A 16314-nucleotide genomic window follows, 5' to 3' on the forward strand; every position below is an offset into this window, starting at 1 on the left:
ACTGATTAGCAGAGGTTGCCACCACTTTCAGTTGTTTCCACATCTTGTAAACCCATCCAGCCCTTACAGAGAGAGGGCTGGAATCTGGTAGAAAATCTAGTGCAGTCTGCGCACAGTCTTGGGAGCACAGAGCTCCTGGGTTCTAAACCTCTCTGTGGTTCTTTTTTATTTTTTTCCCTCAATTAAAGGGAAAAAAGCCCTGAGCTGTCCTAGGAAGACCCAGCTTTACAATGGACCCAAAGGTCCAGAACGCAAGGAATGTAATGGACCTGGATGTAAAGCAGCAGCGTCTTTCAGCCTTGGAGCAATACCTTTTTCATGTCTCAAGAATCCATTCAAAGGGAAATCCTATAAGGTTTGCAAAGTCTCCTTTAGGATTCTCAACAAAAAACTCCACTACCTTTCAGTGGACAGTCGTTTGTGACTGTCATGCTAGGAATCACAGCTGGATGAATGATCAGTACCATTACATCCCAACTCAGAGAAAGTTAGTTCCCTGCTCTCATGTATTAGATTATTACCTCGGTGGTTGACATAAGGTTATACAAGGGGTGAATATATGGGGCCTAAAATTAAGCAGCCGATCAAACCTCTATTCCTAAGGACCGCGTAGGATGAGCAGTGGTCTGAAAAAAGGCTAGATGCTCCTGCCATGAAAGTGGATGCCTAATTCAGATGCATCAGAAAGATTATCACAAAGAAATTGTTCTTAGCATCCTCGACAATCAATTAATGAAGCATGTGGAGATCTAGTTCCCCAATCATCGTGTACAGCTCTTCCTTAAGTGCTCTTAAATATTAGAAAAAGCACTTAAAGTGAAATGCACTCACAGATCCTTTTGCTTAAGCTGTGACCTTTAACCCACAAGCAGCATAGCACTTATTTTTGTTGCGCTCACGAGTGCTTTTCCTGGGGGGGGAAATTGTCTTGTCATCAGATCGCACAGATTCTTCTTCGAGTGATGGTCCCTATTGTATTCCACTGTGGGTTACACACGCGCACCATGCGTCCTGAGCTACAGATTTTGGTCTGTCCATACGCCCTGGCTCACCTTGTGCTTCCAACCCAGGGGACTGAGGGTGGGGCAGACCAACCACCTCTCCAGTCTCTTCTCACCGCCACATGGTCCAGGTGAGAAACTTTAGTGTCCACAGCTTCAGCTTTCTTCTACAAAATAAGAATCATCTAGTCTGTAAATAGTTTAACAGTTCTAATAGGTTTTAATAGTTTTTAATGTTTTAATAGTTTTTTAAACTATTAGCCCCCCTCTCGCACTCCAGTTGGGTACCAGACTATGCCCAGGACTTCAGACTTCAGACTCTGTGCTCCTGCTCGCAATCCTTCTCAGTCAGCGATGACCACCAGCGCTGCCTGTACTGCCTTGGGGAAACTCACATTGCGGTGAGGTGCAGTATCCGCTGATTGTTCCCCAGCCATACCCGAGAAGGGCGAGAACTTCCTCTCCGCAAATCCTCATGGAGGCCATGAGGCCCCAGTTGGACCCAGGCCCGGGAACACCCCCCCACACACACCCCGTACATCGGCCTGATTCAGCAAAGAGTGCGCCTCCTGCTGTGAAGTCTGACTCTGGTGTGAGAGAATCTGCCTGCAGAGACCCTACGGTGGGGTCTTGTCAGGAAGCTAGGAAGCACTCTCATAAGCATGAGACTAAGTCTTCCTCTAAGTCCACTTGAAAGAAGTTGGACTCAGTTGTAAGCAAGCCCACTGGCTTGGCCTATGAGGATTTAGTAGGTCCTAAGTCCCAGAGGCACAACAAGAAAGTTCAAAGCATTGGGCTCCATTGGTACCAGACCATTGTCCATTGGCACAGTCATCCCCAGCTCCTCCCAAACCCCGGGATCTGTCCGCACCAACAAAGTCCGATCACCGCCAACTTCAGATACCACCCTGCTTGCCAGCTCCGATGGCCCAGGCAAAACCTCTCACACAGGGGAGATCTGAATCTGTTGCCGTTCCACAGGACATTTTGGCTCTCAGTTGTTCTCTTCTTGGGCAAAGCAAAGAGGCATTCTCCCAGAGACTACAGATATTCCTTTCATCTTGGACTATATCCTCTCTTTGTCCATCAGCTCCTTGCAAGTACACTTGGCGGTGATCAGTGCATACAATCCACCTTCTTGGGGCTACTCGATCTTCGCACAGCCGCTGACCAATAGATTCTGGAAAAGCCTAATCAGAACCTTCCCACCTACTCAAAAGCCTGACCCCCAGTGGGACCTGAACTGTGTTCTCTCAGTACTCACAAGGCCCCGCCTTTGAGCCTTTAGCTACTTGCTCCATGTCCCTCCTTTCCAGGAAGGTCGCTTTCCTTGTAGACATCATCTCAGTGAGAAGGGTTGGTGAACTTGGAGTGGTGATGGCAGATCCTCCATACACTATATTCCATAAGGATAAGGTTCTTTATACCTACACCCCAAATTCTCCCCTAAAGTAGTTTTGGTAGTTCACCTTAACCAATCCGTTCTCTTACCTGTGTTCTTCCCAAAACCGCACACTTCCACAGAGGAACAAAGACTCCACTCCCTCGATGTTCAGCGTGCCTTGGCTTTTTACAAAACCAACCAGGATGTCCCCAAGACTGTTCATCACCACAGCAGAAAAAGTCAATGGACACACCATCTCCACCCAGATACTCTCCAAATGGATCTCTGGCTGCATTCTACTCTATCAGCTTTTGAACCCCCAGCCCCCGAGGGGTAAGAGCTCATTCTAAAAGCGCGCAAGCAACAACTCTGGCATCTCCTCAGGAGGTACTCTTCCGGGACATCTGTAAAGCAGCCCCATGGGACTCCATTCACATATTTGCGAGACATTATGCCCAGGTGCAGGACTCTTCTGCTGATGCCTCCTTTGGGACAGGATTACTCCTTTCAGCCCTACAATCAACATCCGCACACCCTCCTACTTAGGTACTGCTTGTCAGTCACCCACAGTGGAATACCATAGGGACCATCACTTGAAGAAGAAGAGGAGATTACTTACCTGTAACTGGAGGGTCTTCGAGATGTGTGGTCCCTATCTGTATTCCACTACCCACTCTCCTTCCCCTCTGGTTCAGATCTTATTTGATTTGTGGTAGAGAAGCAACCAGAGAGGCGGTCAGTCCAGCCTGCCCTTTGTGAGGTGAGGCAGGGGGCATGCGTGGACCAACAGACACTGTTTTCAAATGTTCCGGCTCTGGGCTCATGGTGCACATGCATAACCCACAGAGGAATACAGATAGGTACCACACATCTCAAAGGACCTCCAGTTACAGGTGAGTAACTCCTCTTATTCACTTGACTCAGTCTTTTCATCCATGCCTTAAAAATAGAAATTTCAGACAATTTGACCTTTTCTGTGGTACTCATGCCCATAGAGTCTCAGCACCTCCCACACAGGAATGAAGCTATCCACTCTGCTCCCTTGTAAAATGGTATTCTCCCCACTTTTCAGAGGAGGAAACTGAGGGACAGGGAGATTAAGCATCACACAGAAAGCCTGGCATAGCCTGGAACAAATCTGTGAACCTACGATCTCCTGAGGCTCAGTGCAGTCCTTTAACAAGAATCACCCTTCCTCCTTCCATTGTAAGATGTTCAGAGTTTTCAAACCCAAAATTATAAGCACAATAAAAAGCTTAGAATATGTGTTCTTGGTGATAAAAAGTAAACAGTCTCAATCATACCTTGTACCAGTGTTCGGTTGAAATTCTCCTCTTGGATCCATACCCCGTCTGGAAGGAGTGCAGAATGTATAAGTGATGCCTCCCCCATGGAATGAAGGGGAGAATTTTACTCTTTCTTTCACAGACAGGGTAGCAATTTGGCTATCTTTTTAATTCATAGGCTACAAAAAATGCTGACTATAGCTGGACGGTAGCTATCAAACAAGTGACTGTTTTCCTTCTCCTTTATATCTGAATAAACTGAACACATTCACATTTTCTTGTCCAATTGATTATTTTTTCCTCCCCTTTCAAAATAAGTAAAAGAAAAAATGCACATTTTTATTTAAAACAAAAAGAGCAAAGACTCAGTTTCCTTGCAGTTAAGGCCAAGCTTCCATGCAGTTCAAATTCAAATTTTCAAAACTGGCTATGTAATCCTGCATTATTTGTTGCACTTCTGTTGCATTTGCAAAACATGCATTTGCACGTGCATGCAGTTACCTTTTACGCCAACCAAATTCTAACTAGTGTGAGTGCAGGCTTTTCAGGTACCTGATCCTGTAAGTCAATGGCAAAACTAGAGTTGCCAGCCCTCCAGGATTGTCCTGGAGTCTCCAGGAATTAAAGATTAACCTTTAATTAAAGATTATGTAATCTGATGAAACCTCCAGGAATACTGCCAACCAAAGTTGGCAACCCTAGGCAAAAGTCCTCCTGGGAGCTGGATTGGACCCTTTGTGTCCATACACATTTTGTGGAAGCAGTATTTAAAATATGTCCCTTAAAGATAAGAATTCTAGTTCAGTATCTACTGTAATCAAGGCTCAGAGAGCTTCAGAGAGAATAGGAAGGCCTTTTAGGTCATCGGCGTCATCCCACAGAAGTCAGTGCAGAATAGCATATTCTGTTTTTTGTGATTTTTTTCACTGTAGGACCCCCAAAGAGGAGCACAGACAGAATTCAGACATACATGGACACACACACAGGGGGTAAGGAGACACTCTCCTTTTAAAGCAGTTAAGTGTTTCTCCAGGAGCAGGACTGGAAACAAGGCTGGAGCAAGAGCAGGACCTGTGGGACTCGTCACCACTATCAGGCAGGGGATTGTTCCAAGCCATTCTGTGACACTGGGCAGACTGAGCTACTGTTTCTCCTGTGAGGCTTATATAGGTGCCCTGAGAGTCACCAGAGCAGCTGCTGGCTTGTGCATTGACTGGAGCCTGGCAGAGGAATGACTCATCAATGCGAGGGATTTAATCAGGCTCTGGTTCAGGGATGACTCACCACCTCACATTCCCACACTGTAGTTCCATTCTAAAGCTAGTGAATGAATCAGTCTTGCAAAGGTCAGAGTGTTGCCCCCGAAACTGCATAGCTGCTCACCAGCCACGTCCTCAAGGAGACACGAAAGAGGAGTCATCTTTACACTTCTTCCCATCAAGGTTGCGCATGACCCTGCCTGCAACAGACTGTCCTCTTTTGGGACCGGGCAATGTATTGCATCATGTTGCAAAAATTATTGGCAAAACTGTGTAGAGTTTTCATCTTCCACTGACTTGGGAAGCTTGTTCCATATATGGAAGCAATAGAGCTCATCTTGCTGGAGCTGGGAATAGTTCCTCTAAAAGTGCCATTACAAGCAAAAGGTATTGCTGCTTCCTTCTAAGAGAAACATCATACTGTATCAATACCTGGGTAGGCAGCATACGTTCCCCCGAGTGTTGCTGGTTTGGGGCTTTCTCTGTAGATTTCCATAGCTTCAGTGGGTTCTTCTCATAATTCTAACATTTCTTTTGAATGCTTTTTATTGTGAACATTTACTGTGACTGGGTTTTTTTTTTTAAGGTGACATTGAATGTGTTTAAATTGCTTGTCTCAGTTTGTTGTGTTCAGAGTAATTAGCATTAATTTTCGTGACCAAAAAAGGAAAATGATGTCTTAAAATTCCTTATAAACCTTAATGGGAAAAGAATGCCTGCTCTCAGCACAAAGGTTTTGAGAGTGCACTTTGAAGTCAAGTTACTGTTTCCTGTAAGAAGGAATTTTGAATGGATGGGCTAAAGCAAACTTAAAAGGACACTATCAGGTTACTGGGGATCTAGGGTGGGTGAGTTGGTTCAGGGATCAGAGGGACCCCTAGTTCTCGCCACAAAAGCTGACCCTGTTCGTGGATGCTACCCCTGTCATAATGAATCAGCCAGAGGGATTCCCTCCAGAACAGCATGAGGAGACTAAGTGCACAGCCTCTGCAAGTAGTCCCAGTCCCTGCTATCTCTTGCAACTAGTCTCAGAACCCAAACTCAGATCCCATGGGGAAGGGTAACTCCTTAACATAAGAACGGTTATACTGGGTCAGACCAAAGGTCCATCTAGCCCACTATCCTGTCTTCCGACAGTGGCCAATGCCAGGTGCCCCAGAGGGAATGAACAGAACAGGTAATAATCAAGTGATCCATCCCCTGTCGCCTATTCCCAGCTTCTGGCAAACAGAAGCTAGGGACACCATCCCTACCCATCCTGGCTAATAGCCACTGATGGACCTATCCTCCATGAACTTATCTAGTTCTTTTTTTCAACCCTGTTATAGTCTTGGCCTTCACAACATCCTCTAGCAAGGCGTTCCACCAGTTGACTATGCGTTGTGTGAAAAAAATACTTCCTTTTGTTTGTTTTAAACCTGCGGCCTATTAATTTCATTTGGTGACCCCTAATTCTTGTGTTATGAGAAGGAGTAAATAACACTACCTTATTTACTTTCTCCACACCAGTCATGATTTTATAGACCTCTACCATATCCCCCCTTAGTTGTCTCTTTTCCAAGCTGAAAAGTACCAGTCTTACTAATCTCTCCACATATGGAAGCCTAATCATTTTTGTTACCCTTTTCTGAACCTTTTCCAATTCCAATATATCTTTTTTGAGATGGGGCGACCACATCTGCATGCAGTATTCAAGTTGTGGGCATACCATGGATTTATATAGAGGCAATATGATATTTTCTGTCTTATTATCTATCCCTTTCTTAATGATTCCCAACATTTTGTTCGCTTTTTGCACTGCCATTTCCATGCGAGGCTGACCCTGGTTTTTAATATTTTGTTTTCAACTCTTGTCTCTGAGATGCTTCACACTAGCATCACAGTCTCTTCGGGCTTTGCCTTTTTTTTTCATTAGCCATGCATTTGTATTAGCAGAGGGACGGACAAGATTTTTTTTATGTCTCCAAATTGTGTGTGCCAAATCTTGCACTAGTTGGTGCTGCTAGGCTAAACAGTGACTCTGTAATTTATGCTGGTGGAATCCTACTGGCCAAGTGGCCACTTAGTGCTCCCTTCACCCTCTTTCCCCAGTCATGCAGCAGCATATAATGGAGGGTTTTTTATCCCTCTCTATTACTCATGGTGCATTAACAGATATGGGACTCCCTTGTTTATATGATTATAATCACTGATGGCATCTATAAGGTCAACACAGCTCAAGGATATGGTTTATTTGGTTAACCAGGCCTCTCTCTGCTAAATGGCTGTCAATGAGGGATGAGAAGAGAGGCTATTTCTGGCTCAATAAGGGGGCCTCTTCCCAGGACCATTAAGTTGGCTCATGGTAATTAGAGATGGGAAAGACTGTTCATTCATGAAGAGTCAGCACCAATTTAATGGAAGTCTTTCCACTGACTCCAGTAGGCCTGGGACCATGCCTCAGTGCAGGGGCTAGCCTCTCAGCAGAAGCAGAATGGGATATTAATCAGAATAATGCTGCACATTCAGAAACCACCTATGAAAACTTGTTCGCAAAAAATGTCAAGTCCTGGTTTGCCAAGCTGTGATCGGGAGAAGGTTCAGATAAGCATCTGAACTTGAAGTAGCTCATCCAAAACCCAGGACCTTGTGGAGTCCACTCATTGCTACTGTCAAGGTGTCTATGCCATACAATGCTGTTTGGTCCTGTATTTAACCGTGATTGGTCTAAATTAGTTACTGGTAAAACACATGTTTTGAACCCACAGGACATTCAACATAGCATTTTATTTAACGCGGGTCGAAATTTGGACTGAAAATTTGACTGTGTCCTAATTATAGCAGCACTGCCTAATGTCCTGGAGTTACTATACTGCAGGGTACGCACAGTAAATAAGTAAAATATCTCTATTAGGAAATAGATTAAGTTGAAGGCTTAACACCATTTCAGATCTGTGTGATTGCCTCAAAGATAATGATTCCTTGGAACACACCACACTGTCTCTGGAGGACTTTGAGCAAGAATTAATTTGAGATTAGTATCTGGTAAAAACTAGATACTACTTTGGTTAATTTAATCAGCTGGACAGTCCCGTTTGAATTTGAGTCGATATTCATCATTGCATGTGCCTTTTTGGAAGTAATGCTTTGGAATTTATCACCATGTGCTTTTCCATTCGAAAAATATACAGGATTATCTGAAATGAAATGTGTTGGAAACCACTGCATAATTCATGAATTGTTTGGCAGCCTTTTCCATGCCAGTTCTGTATGAGAAATTTTAATGTGGGAACATATTGTGTGTGTTTTTAAATACTAACCTAAAGCTGTCCTTCCCCTCCCTTTATTTTCTGCTCTCCCTTTTCCACAAGCTTCCATAGTGACTGTCATACAGCTTGTCAACAATGTAGTTGACACTATAGAAAATGAAGGTATTTAATTTTTTTTCTTTATTATTCTGCAAACATTGCCTCCTGTATTCTTTGTTGAAACACTACAGCAGAACCTCACTAATCTACACTGACTGACAAACTCACTACAGATGACGGCTTTAGAAATTAGCAAGGTCACAGACAAACACAGCAGAATAAGAGCTAGGATGATGCATCACAAAATCTACTTTGGTAATTTTGGGTGACATCCAGGGTACAGAAAGGCACATGGGGCTTGATCCTGTGCCATTCAAGTCAATGGGAGTTATTCTGTTGACTTGAATGGGAGCAAGATTAAGCTCATGACGTAGCCAAATTGCTGTGGCTGTCCTACAGGTAGATGCTTGGGAACTGTTTAACCCCTGACCACAGTGGAGCTAAGTTCTGCAGCTCTTCACTCCACAGGACCACATGGAGGGGAGATGGGGGCTGAAGGTCGGCGTGGGCATAGCCAAATGGTCCCAAATGCCACAATGCCAACACACGGGTTGTGCAGAAAGCTATGGATGCTACTACAGAAACATGTCCTGGTTCTCAGTTAGAGTGAGGGTTAGATAGCCCCCCCCATTGGAGGCAGTATTGCCTAGTGAATAAAGCATCGGACTCAGGACAACTGGGTTCTGTTCCCAGCTGGAACACTTAGCTTGCGGGGCAAGTCACTTCACCTTGCTGTGCCTCAGTTTCCCCACTTGTAAAATGGGGATAATTATACTCTCCTCCTTTGCAAAACCCTTTAAGATCTACTGGTGAGAAGTGCTATCTAAGAGCTAGGTTTTATTATTTATTTGCTAAGCCCATCAAGTCTGGCTTGCTCAGGATTTCACGCTTATTTAGCAGGCATAGTTTAGTCCAGCCTTACAGACTACTGCTAGCCCAGGCTGAGTAATGTTTCTGATGTCTTTATTATAATGGCAATAAATGGGGAGCTAGATGATTTTGTGCCCAGGCTAGTATATTTTCATGGCAGTTTTCAAAGATTCATTTAGCCGGAATTGCTTATGAATATACTTGCTTATTTCCTGAGATCTAAGGATATGTTGTCTAACATATACAATGTAATAAAACCAATACAATGAGGTAATCAATGTTAACTAATAAAATAGACTCCACCCCAAATTAAGAAAATAAGAAACAACGCCAATACCTCAGTGTCTCAAGGCAAAAACTTGAAAAACAAATTGGCTGTACACCATGCCATAAAGGTCAGTTGACTCAAGACAATGTAGAAATAAATTTCAGAAGCCTCCACTGAAAATGTTGTGCCCACCTCCAGACTCCTGATGTGAGACCTAGATGTTCTGTGGTAGAGTTGGGTGAAAGCAGTGGATTCTTAGGGTATGTCTACGCTGCGAAGTTGTCGACAAAAACAGCCCCCCCCCGCGAAAGATAAAAGTTTTGCCGACGTAAGCGGCACTGTGAATGTGGCTTTGCGACAAAGCTAACGCCGCTCGCGGTGTAGACAAGCCCTTAGTCACATGAGACCTCACAACATCATCTGCTGTTAAATCCTTGCTGGGAAGTCGGGGCAGGGGGCAGAGGGCATTGTTTCATGTGGGAATTGTGGGTGGTGCAGGTTCAGCAAATTAGTGAGGTTCTACTGGGTAGTGAAAAGATGCAGCTGCTAAGGTACCTGGTGCGCCGTGGGTACAGTATAATGGCACTGACTGAAGACCGCTGGGAGGAGAGCATAATGCTGGTTACAAACAAAGAGTGTTGTCAGTGTAATCCAGCGGTCCCCAAATTGTGTGGTGCAACCCCCAAGGGGGGAGCATGGAGGAACATTTGGGGGGGCGCAGCTGGGGCCCAGGCCAGCCCCCATGTGGGGTGGGGAGGGAGTGCCACCCAGTTCTGCTCCTGGCCCCACCCCCAGCTGTGGCACCAGCCTTGGCCCCCTTACCCCGTACCCCCCCCCCCCCAGAGCCACAGCCTCGCTCCTGGCCCCAGGTCGGGGTGGGGAGCACGAGATAAAAATTTGGGGACCACTGGTGTAATCATTCCTTTTAGGCTCTTTTTGGACAATATTTGGATGGCTAGTGGAGGTTCAGTGCCGCCACACATGCAGCCTCCAGGCAAGCATGTCCCCAGCCATCCCAGAGACCAGTTGGGAGGCTAGCATGTCGTTTACTAACCACGCTACATTCCCATGTAAACTGGCCTGGTGCTGAATGAGAGCTCTATGTGATGTTAATAAATTGAGCCCCCAGGGAACTGGGATGGTTTCCCTCCGACCCCCCTTCCACACACACTTTTATCTCAGCCCTGGCTGGGATACATAGATTAATACATTTGAAGGCCATAAAGTACCTTTATGATGATTTAATCTGACCTCCTACAATAACACAGTCCATAGATTTTTGCTCAGTGATTTCCTGCATTGAGCCCAGTAACTAGTGATTGAATTATTAGAGCTTCTTTTTAAGAAAACATAACAGGTTACTCTCCTCCCATTTAACGCAAAACCTTCATCCCTCTTCTCTTCCCTACCCCATATTGGAATCCCCCTTCCCCCATCAGCTAGCATGGCAGAACAGTTTGGGGGTCACGGGTGTAGGATCGGGGAGCATGCAATCTTGGGTAGTATCGCTGATAACCCCATGGAATGGCTTTCTATTCTATTCAGGTTTTTATACCATGCCCATCATCATGATACACCTCTACCTCGATATAACGCTGTCCTCGGGAGCCAAAAAATATTACCATGTTATAGGTGAAACCGCGTTATATCGAACTTGCTTTGATCCACCGGAGTGCGCAGCCCCGCCCCCCCTCCCCCGCTCCCCCAGAGCACTGCTTTACCGCGTTATATCCGAATTCGTGTTATATTGGGTGGCGTTATATTGAGGTAGAGGTGTATCTGAACTGAGATTTGTTTGAACTGGCCCTGAGAATGGTAGATTCTTATTTTTCCATTTCAAAGTGAGCAAGAGAGAGAAAAATATATTATACAGTTATAAACCTTACAGACTGTGGGTGGCCCTTTCATACTAAGAATTCCAGCTTTAATTTAATTCCATATTTGTTAAGGGAGGATAGATAATTAAGATGATGAAAGGAAAGGAATATGACCTGCTGATACAAGTAACAGAATGTTTCCATATATGCCTAAGTTTGACTCTGCAAGCTTACCTGGTACGTTAAACTAAGGCGCAATTAAAAATGCTATTAAAACAACGTACAGCCAGCTGTATTTTAGACATATGCATGCTAAGAGTTGTATTTTCACCTGTAACTCTATGCTGGTAGCAAGCTTTGAATTACCAGCTTTTACTTTTCACTTTGTATCTAACAGTGTCTGTTATGGATCAAGGACAGAACTACAACAGAGGTGACTTTTCTGAGATGCTTTCTGCCTTTTGGACTGTGTCGGTGGGGGGGAAGGCATTGGTTTCTGTTTTCTCAGTATCGATGTGCTTCATCTGTCTTCCCTCTTCCGGATTATATTATGTCCAAATTCTGCATGCTTGGGAATTTTGCCATCCAGTGTTTACTTCAGGAGCAGTCCATACTTTTTGACCTCTCAACCGTTCACTTTGTGTGTCCTGTGTATTTTCTCTCCTAAAACAAAGTTGTTTGGGGGTGACAGACGTGCTATTTTGAGCATGCTGGATTTTTTAAAATCTCTTGTGAAAAATATTAATTCACAGATTTCTAGCATTTTGGTTTCTTAGACTCATAATTTCTAATACACTTACTTGCATCCTTCAGTGTGAAATGCTTTCAGATGGTCATGTTTTGTTTCTTTTAATCTTTGTGTTGGCACCGTGATGTAAAGTTGTTTCCCCCCCACCCCTCTGGGGAGAGCATGGCTGACCAGTTTTAGCAGGCTATGGAGCATGCTGATTATATTTGCATTTGTGGCTGAAATTTGCTGTGAATATTTGCTCTGTAGCAGGTGCATGCAATAGGTTTTGTTCTTATTACTCTCCATCCTAAAGAGTTTGTTCCCCTTTACAGCTTATCATTGGGACACCTCTGACTGGATGCCAAGCGCTCGATTGTCTGACATTGAGGAAGTGCCCAATTATGAAACAGCAGATGGAGGCTCGGTGCATCATGGAAGTAACAGGGAGCTGGAAACTGATTACTACCTTGGTGGCTATGACATTGACAGCGACTATCCTCCTCCTCACGAAGAGGAGTTTTTAAGTCAGGACCAGTTACCACCTCCGCTCCCAGAGGACTATCCAGACCAATATGAAACCCTTCCGCCATCCCAGCCAGTCTCTATGGCTAGCACACTCAGCCCAGATTGCAGACGGCGGCCACAGTTTCACCCTAGCCAATACCTCCCTCCTCATCAGCTCCCCAATGAGATGGACGCTGCTGGGTCTCAGACTGTGAATGAATTTAGTACTTTTGCTGTTGTCCCAGGCCAGAGCGTGGAAAACGTTAGTGCAGGTAAGATGCCCTTATCCTTACACAACTCTCTGGATGCCTCCTCATCTGACATCTCAGCCAGCTGTGGCTTTGACGATTCCGAAGTAGCCATGAGTGACTTTGAAAGTGTGGAGGAACTCATCCTAGATAATGTTCACATTCCATTTGTGGAGACCCAGCATCAGACACAAGTGTAAAGGAGACTTTTTTTTTTGGTGGTCATTTGGTCCAATTAACAGTATAAATACTGAGAAGACATTTTGGTAAAGATATATTTATGTATATTGGGCAAGGCAGAAATCCAGTATAACCTATTAACTTGTTCAAAAATGATACTGTATGTGCAGACACAAAGAGATCAGTTATGTTAAGCTGTATGCCACAAAATTGTTACAGACAATCTGGAGAATATGTACCATCTATTTATTACCAAGAGTACACTCACAGAGTTTCTGAGGGGGGAAACAATTTCACCTTTTAAGTTCCCTTTCTTCACCTGCTATTTATTTGGTATTGTATTATTAAAAGTGTTACAATCTCTCCGTGCAGTATTAACAAACGGGAGGATGATTCCAAGAGGCACTGTTGCATGAAATTTTAGGTCAGCTAAAGAGTGAAAGAATTTGATCATATGTAAAACAATTCCATTGGTTTTATTAAAAAAGCATTTAAAAGACAACTTATCGACATGGATATCTGTCCATAAATAATTATTTCTTTATAGTTTTGTTTATATATCACATCAAATCCTAGCTTGTGTGTATAGAGTAAGACAGATATATGCATTATATATTATACACCAAACTAGACTAGGTTGGTTGCCATTATTCAAACTTACTTTCAGATGTTTGTGTGTACATTGAATTATGAGACTTTCCAAATATTGTGACATTTAACCCTTGCGAGTTTGACTCACTAATGGCCAAATTCTGCCCTTAGATACACGCGTGTAACTCCCAGTGACTTGTGTACAGAATGTGACCACGTATCTGAGAACAGAACTGAACCTGAACTACATTTTGCTGCTTTTATTTTGGGCTTCCTTGCAGCTTTTTAACAGCAGTCATAGTGCTGTCATAGTCCAGTTAAATTAGTTTTAATTAATTTGCATACACATTCTACTATAATCTTAAATTGCTAGGTCAACTACAGTTGAAAAATGTCCTGCCCTCGAGTGTGTGGAACAGATCCTCAGCTGGTGTAGTCAATGGAGGAATGTTTATTTACGTCAACATCAGCTGAGTATCTGGCCCTGTATTCCCTCAGAACTCCCAAATAGTATTCACAGAGTTAAAAGCACTTTTGTATAATACTGTAAAATGCAAAAACAACACATCAGGTTAATTTTTGGCATTTCACATTAATCATCCAGAGCAGGTTAAACGCAATATGGAAATCTGTTTTTTCCACTCACTGCAGTAAAAATATATATACGCCCTTTATTCAATGCTGTGAAAATATTTTTACGAGTAGTTCTACAGTATTTGTACATCTCTGTGGCTATACGTTGTACATTGAATAGTAGGAAGTCTTCACTTTGCATTAATGTTTTATTATCCACATCCTTCCCTAGCAGAACTCAGTCATTCTGAAAGTTTATTGAATAGGTAGAAGTTATGGATGAATGGATGCTCTAACAGGTTTTTCATGCTGCTGCCTTATCCTGTTTCTTGGTCAAATAAGTTAACTGGATCGTTTTTAGGAAGAGAGATTCTTGACTGAACTGAATTTTACCCATTCGGTTGTCATAAGTCAGTCTTATTTCTTATCATACAGCTGGTGATTATTCAAAAGTTGCCCCAAAAGAAAACAGGTTATTGAGAATGTTACTTATATAGTTGTGTAGCTTGTGACACTTTTAATAAAACATGGTCTCTAAAATTTGCAGTGTAACCTGATATTTCAATGCTTCCCTCCAGTATATCATATATCAGTAGAAGATTGGTTTTACTTTGGATCATGCAACAATTCTTCATTAGAAAACAATCCAGTTACAGTATGTAGAGGTACATAATTAATAAAGTGGACTTTAGGCAAGACAATGTACTGCACATACAAGTATTATGAAGTACTTGCCTGCATATAGTTCGTGTTCATTGAATTTATGAATGTCACTTGGTCTCCTCAAAGCAGACGTGCTTCTGTAAGAGTGATATGTTCTAAATGTGTTCATGGTACATTTTGATCCCCTTTCCCTCCCACTCTCCCACCATTTTTAAGAAAAAATACAGATTTCAAATATATCATGATTGCAAGGAAAATGAGGGATTTCCCTACAAACCATGAAATAGTTTGGCTAAGGCCAAGGCACAGATGCAGTTATGCAGCATGACCATGCCTTGCTTATAAAGTTTACATTGCAGAGAAGTGGTTGCAAGGAATAGATTAGTATTACTTCAAGGATAGGAATATTTGAGTTTTAACAAATTTTAAAAGCTGCAAGTTTAGCTGTTGTGCAATAGTTTTAATGCTGATATGAATTTCTATGAATTAAATACTCTTTTAGAACATGGCTGTGACATACATGGGGTTTGTTTCAAGTCAACTCTTAATGTACTATATTTTGAACTATTATGCAATGAACTTTCTTTTTTGCCCCCAATTAGTTATTAAATATACTCACCATCTTCATCTGTAGAAAACATCTTTGGGTAATAGATCCCTGAGACACTGGTATCTAAGTTATTTTCCTTATAGGGACATATCAAAAGTGTCACAAAGGGAAACACAATTGGTAACATAGCAATTGCCATACCAGAAAAGACCAATGGGTCTTACTAAGCTTGTTGCCTCAGTAATATCTTGTGGGCAGTGAGTTTCACTGGTAAAATACACTAGCTTCAGTATATACTTCCTTTTCTGTCTTTTAAATTTTGTTGCCATTTCATTTAATCAAGCGCCAATTTGTTAATGTGCTATGGAGAAGGGGATATAGGAGCACATGATTTACCTTCTCCGTACCATTCATGATTTTATATACCTCAATATCTCCTCCTCTCCAAACTAAATAGACCTCCTGTATTCAGTCTTTCCTCAGACAGAAACCCCTCAATTCCTATCCCCACTTTTGTTGCCTTTCTGGTTCTCTTCTGGTTCTTTTCAATGACCAAACTTGAATGCAGATCTCAAGGTGAAAACCTTCCCAAGCATTACAGCGTGCAATAACATTCTCACATTACTTTCTGTCTCCTTGTTAATACAACTCAGCATCTTATTTGCTTTTTTAATTAATGGTGTGCTTTGGTTAACTCCGATATGAACCAAATGAGTACATAAGTAGGTAGATTACACTATTCCATCCGATGTATGTCACTCTGTCGTATGATGGGTTTTTTCTGTTGCTGTCTTCTCAGCTGCCTAGTTAGGCCTTTCCTCAGAATCCCGGCTAGTCTTGACTAACTGCCATTGTGCCTGTAGAGTGTCACAATTCACATTCCTGTAGATGGCTCCACTGCATGATATTTCCCTTCAGATTCTTCTGTAAAGGGTTTTCACAGAATGACTACAATATCAAACGATGATATTCCACGGCAAAACCACAGTCCTTTATGGTAAATACACTCTTTGCTTTTTATTTAAAAAAAAAAAAGGCAGCAA

At 42.9% G+C, this 16314-nt stretch overlaps 1 protein-coding gene across 1 annotated transcript in view; it reads left to right on the forward strand.

Annotated features, from left to right (window-relative positions):
* Positions 1-13922, forward strand: part of FAT3 (FAT atypical cadherin 3) — a 570769-nt gene extending 556847 nt beyond the window's left edge. Inside the window, exons 25-28 of the mRNA XM_026651587.2 lie at positions 189-275; positions 8281-8340; positions 11630-11665; positions 12295-13922. Of these exons, the coding sequence (XP_026507372.1) occupies positions 189-275; positions 8281-8340; positions 11630-11665; positions 12295-12914 (803 nt within the window). The 3' untranslated portion in view covers positions 12915-13922. The remainder of the gene's footprint in view (positions 1-188; positions 276-8280; positions 8341-11629; positions 11666-12294) is intronic.
* The last annotated feature ends 2392 nt before the right edge of the window (positions 13923-16314 follow it).

This window comes from Terrapene carolina, unplaced genomic scaffold (genome assembly GCF_002925995.2).
Source record: "Terrapene carolina triunguis isolate 2854851 unplaced genomic scaffold, T_m_triunguis-2.0 Scaffold97, whole genome shotgun sequence".
NCBI classification, from domain to species: domain Eukaryota; kingdom Metazoa; phylum Chordata; order Testudines; family Emydidae; genus Terrapene; species Terrapene triunguis.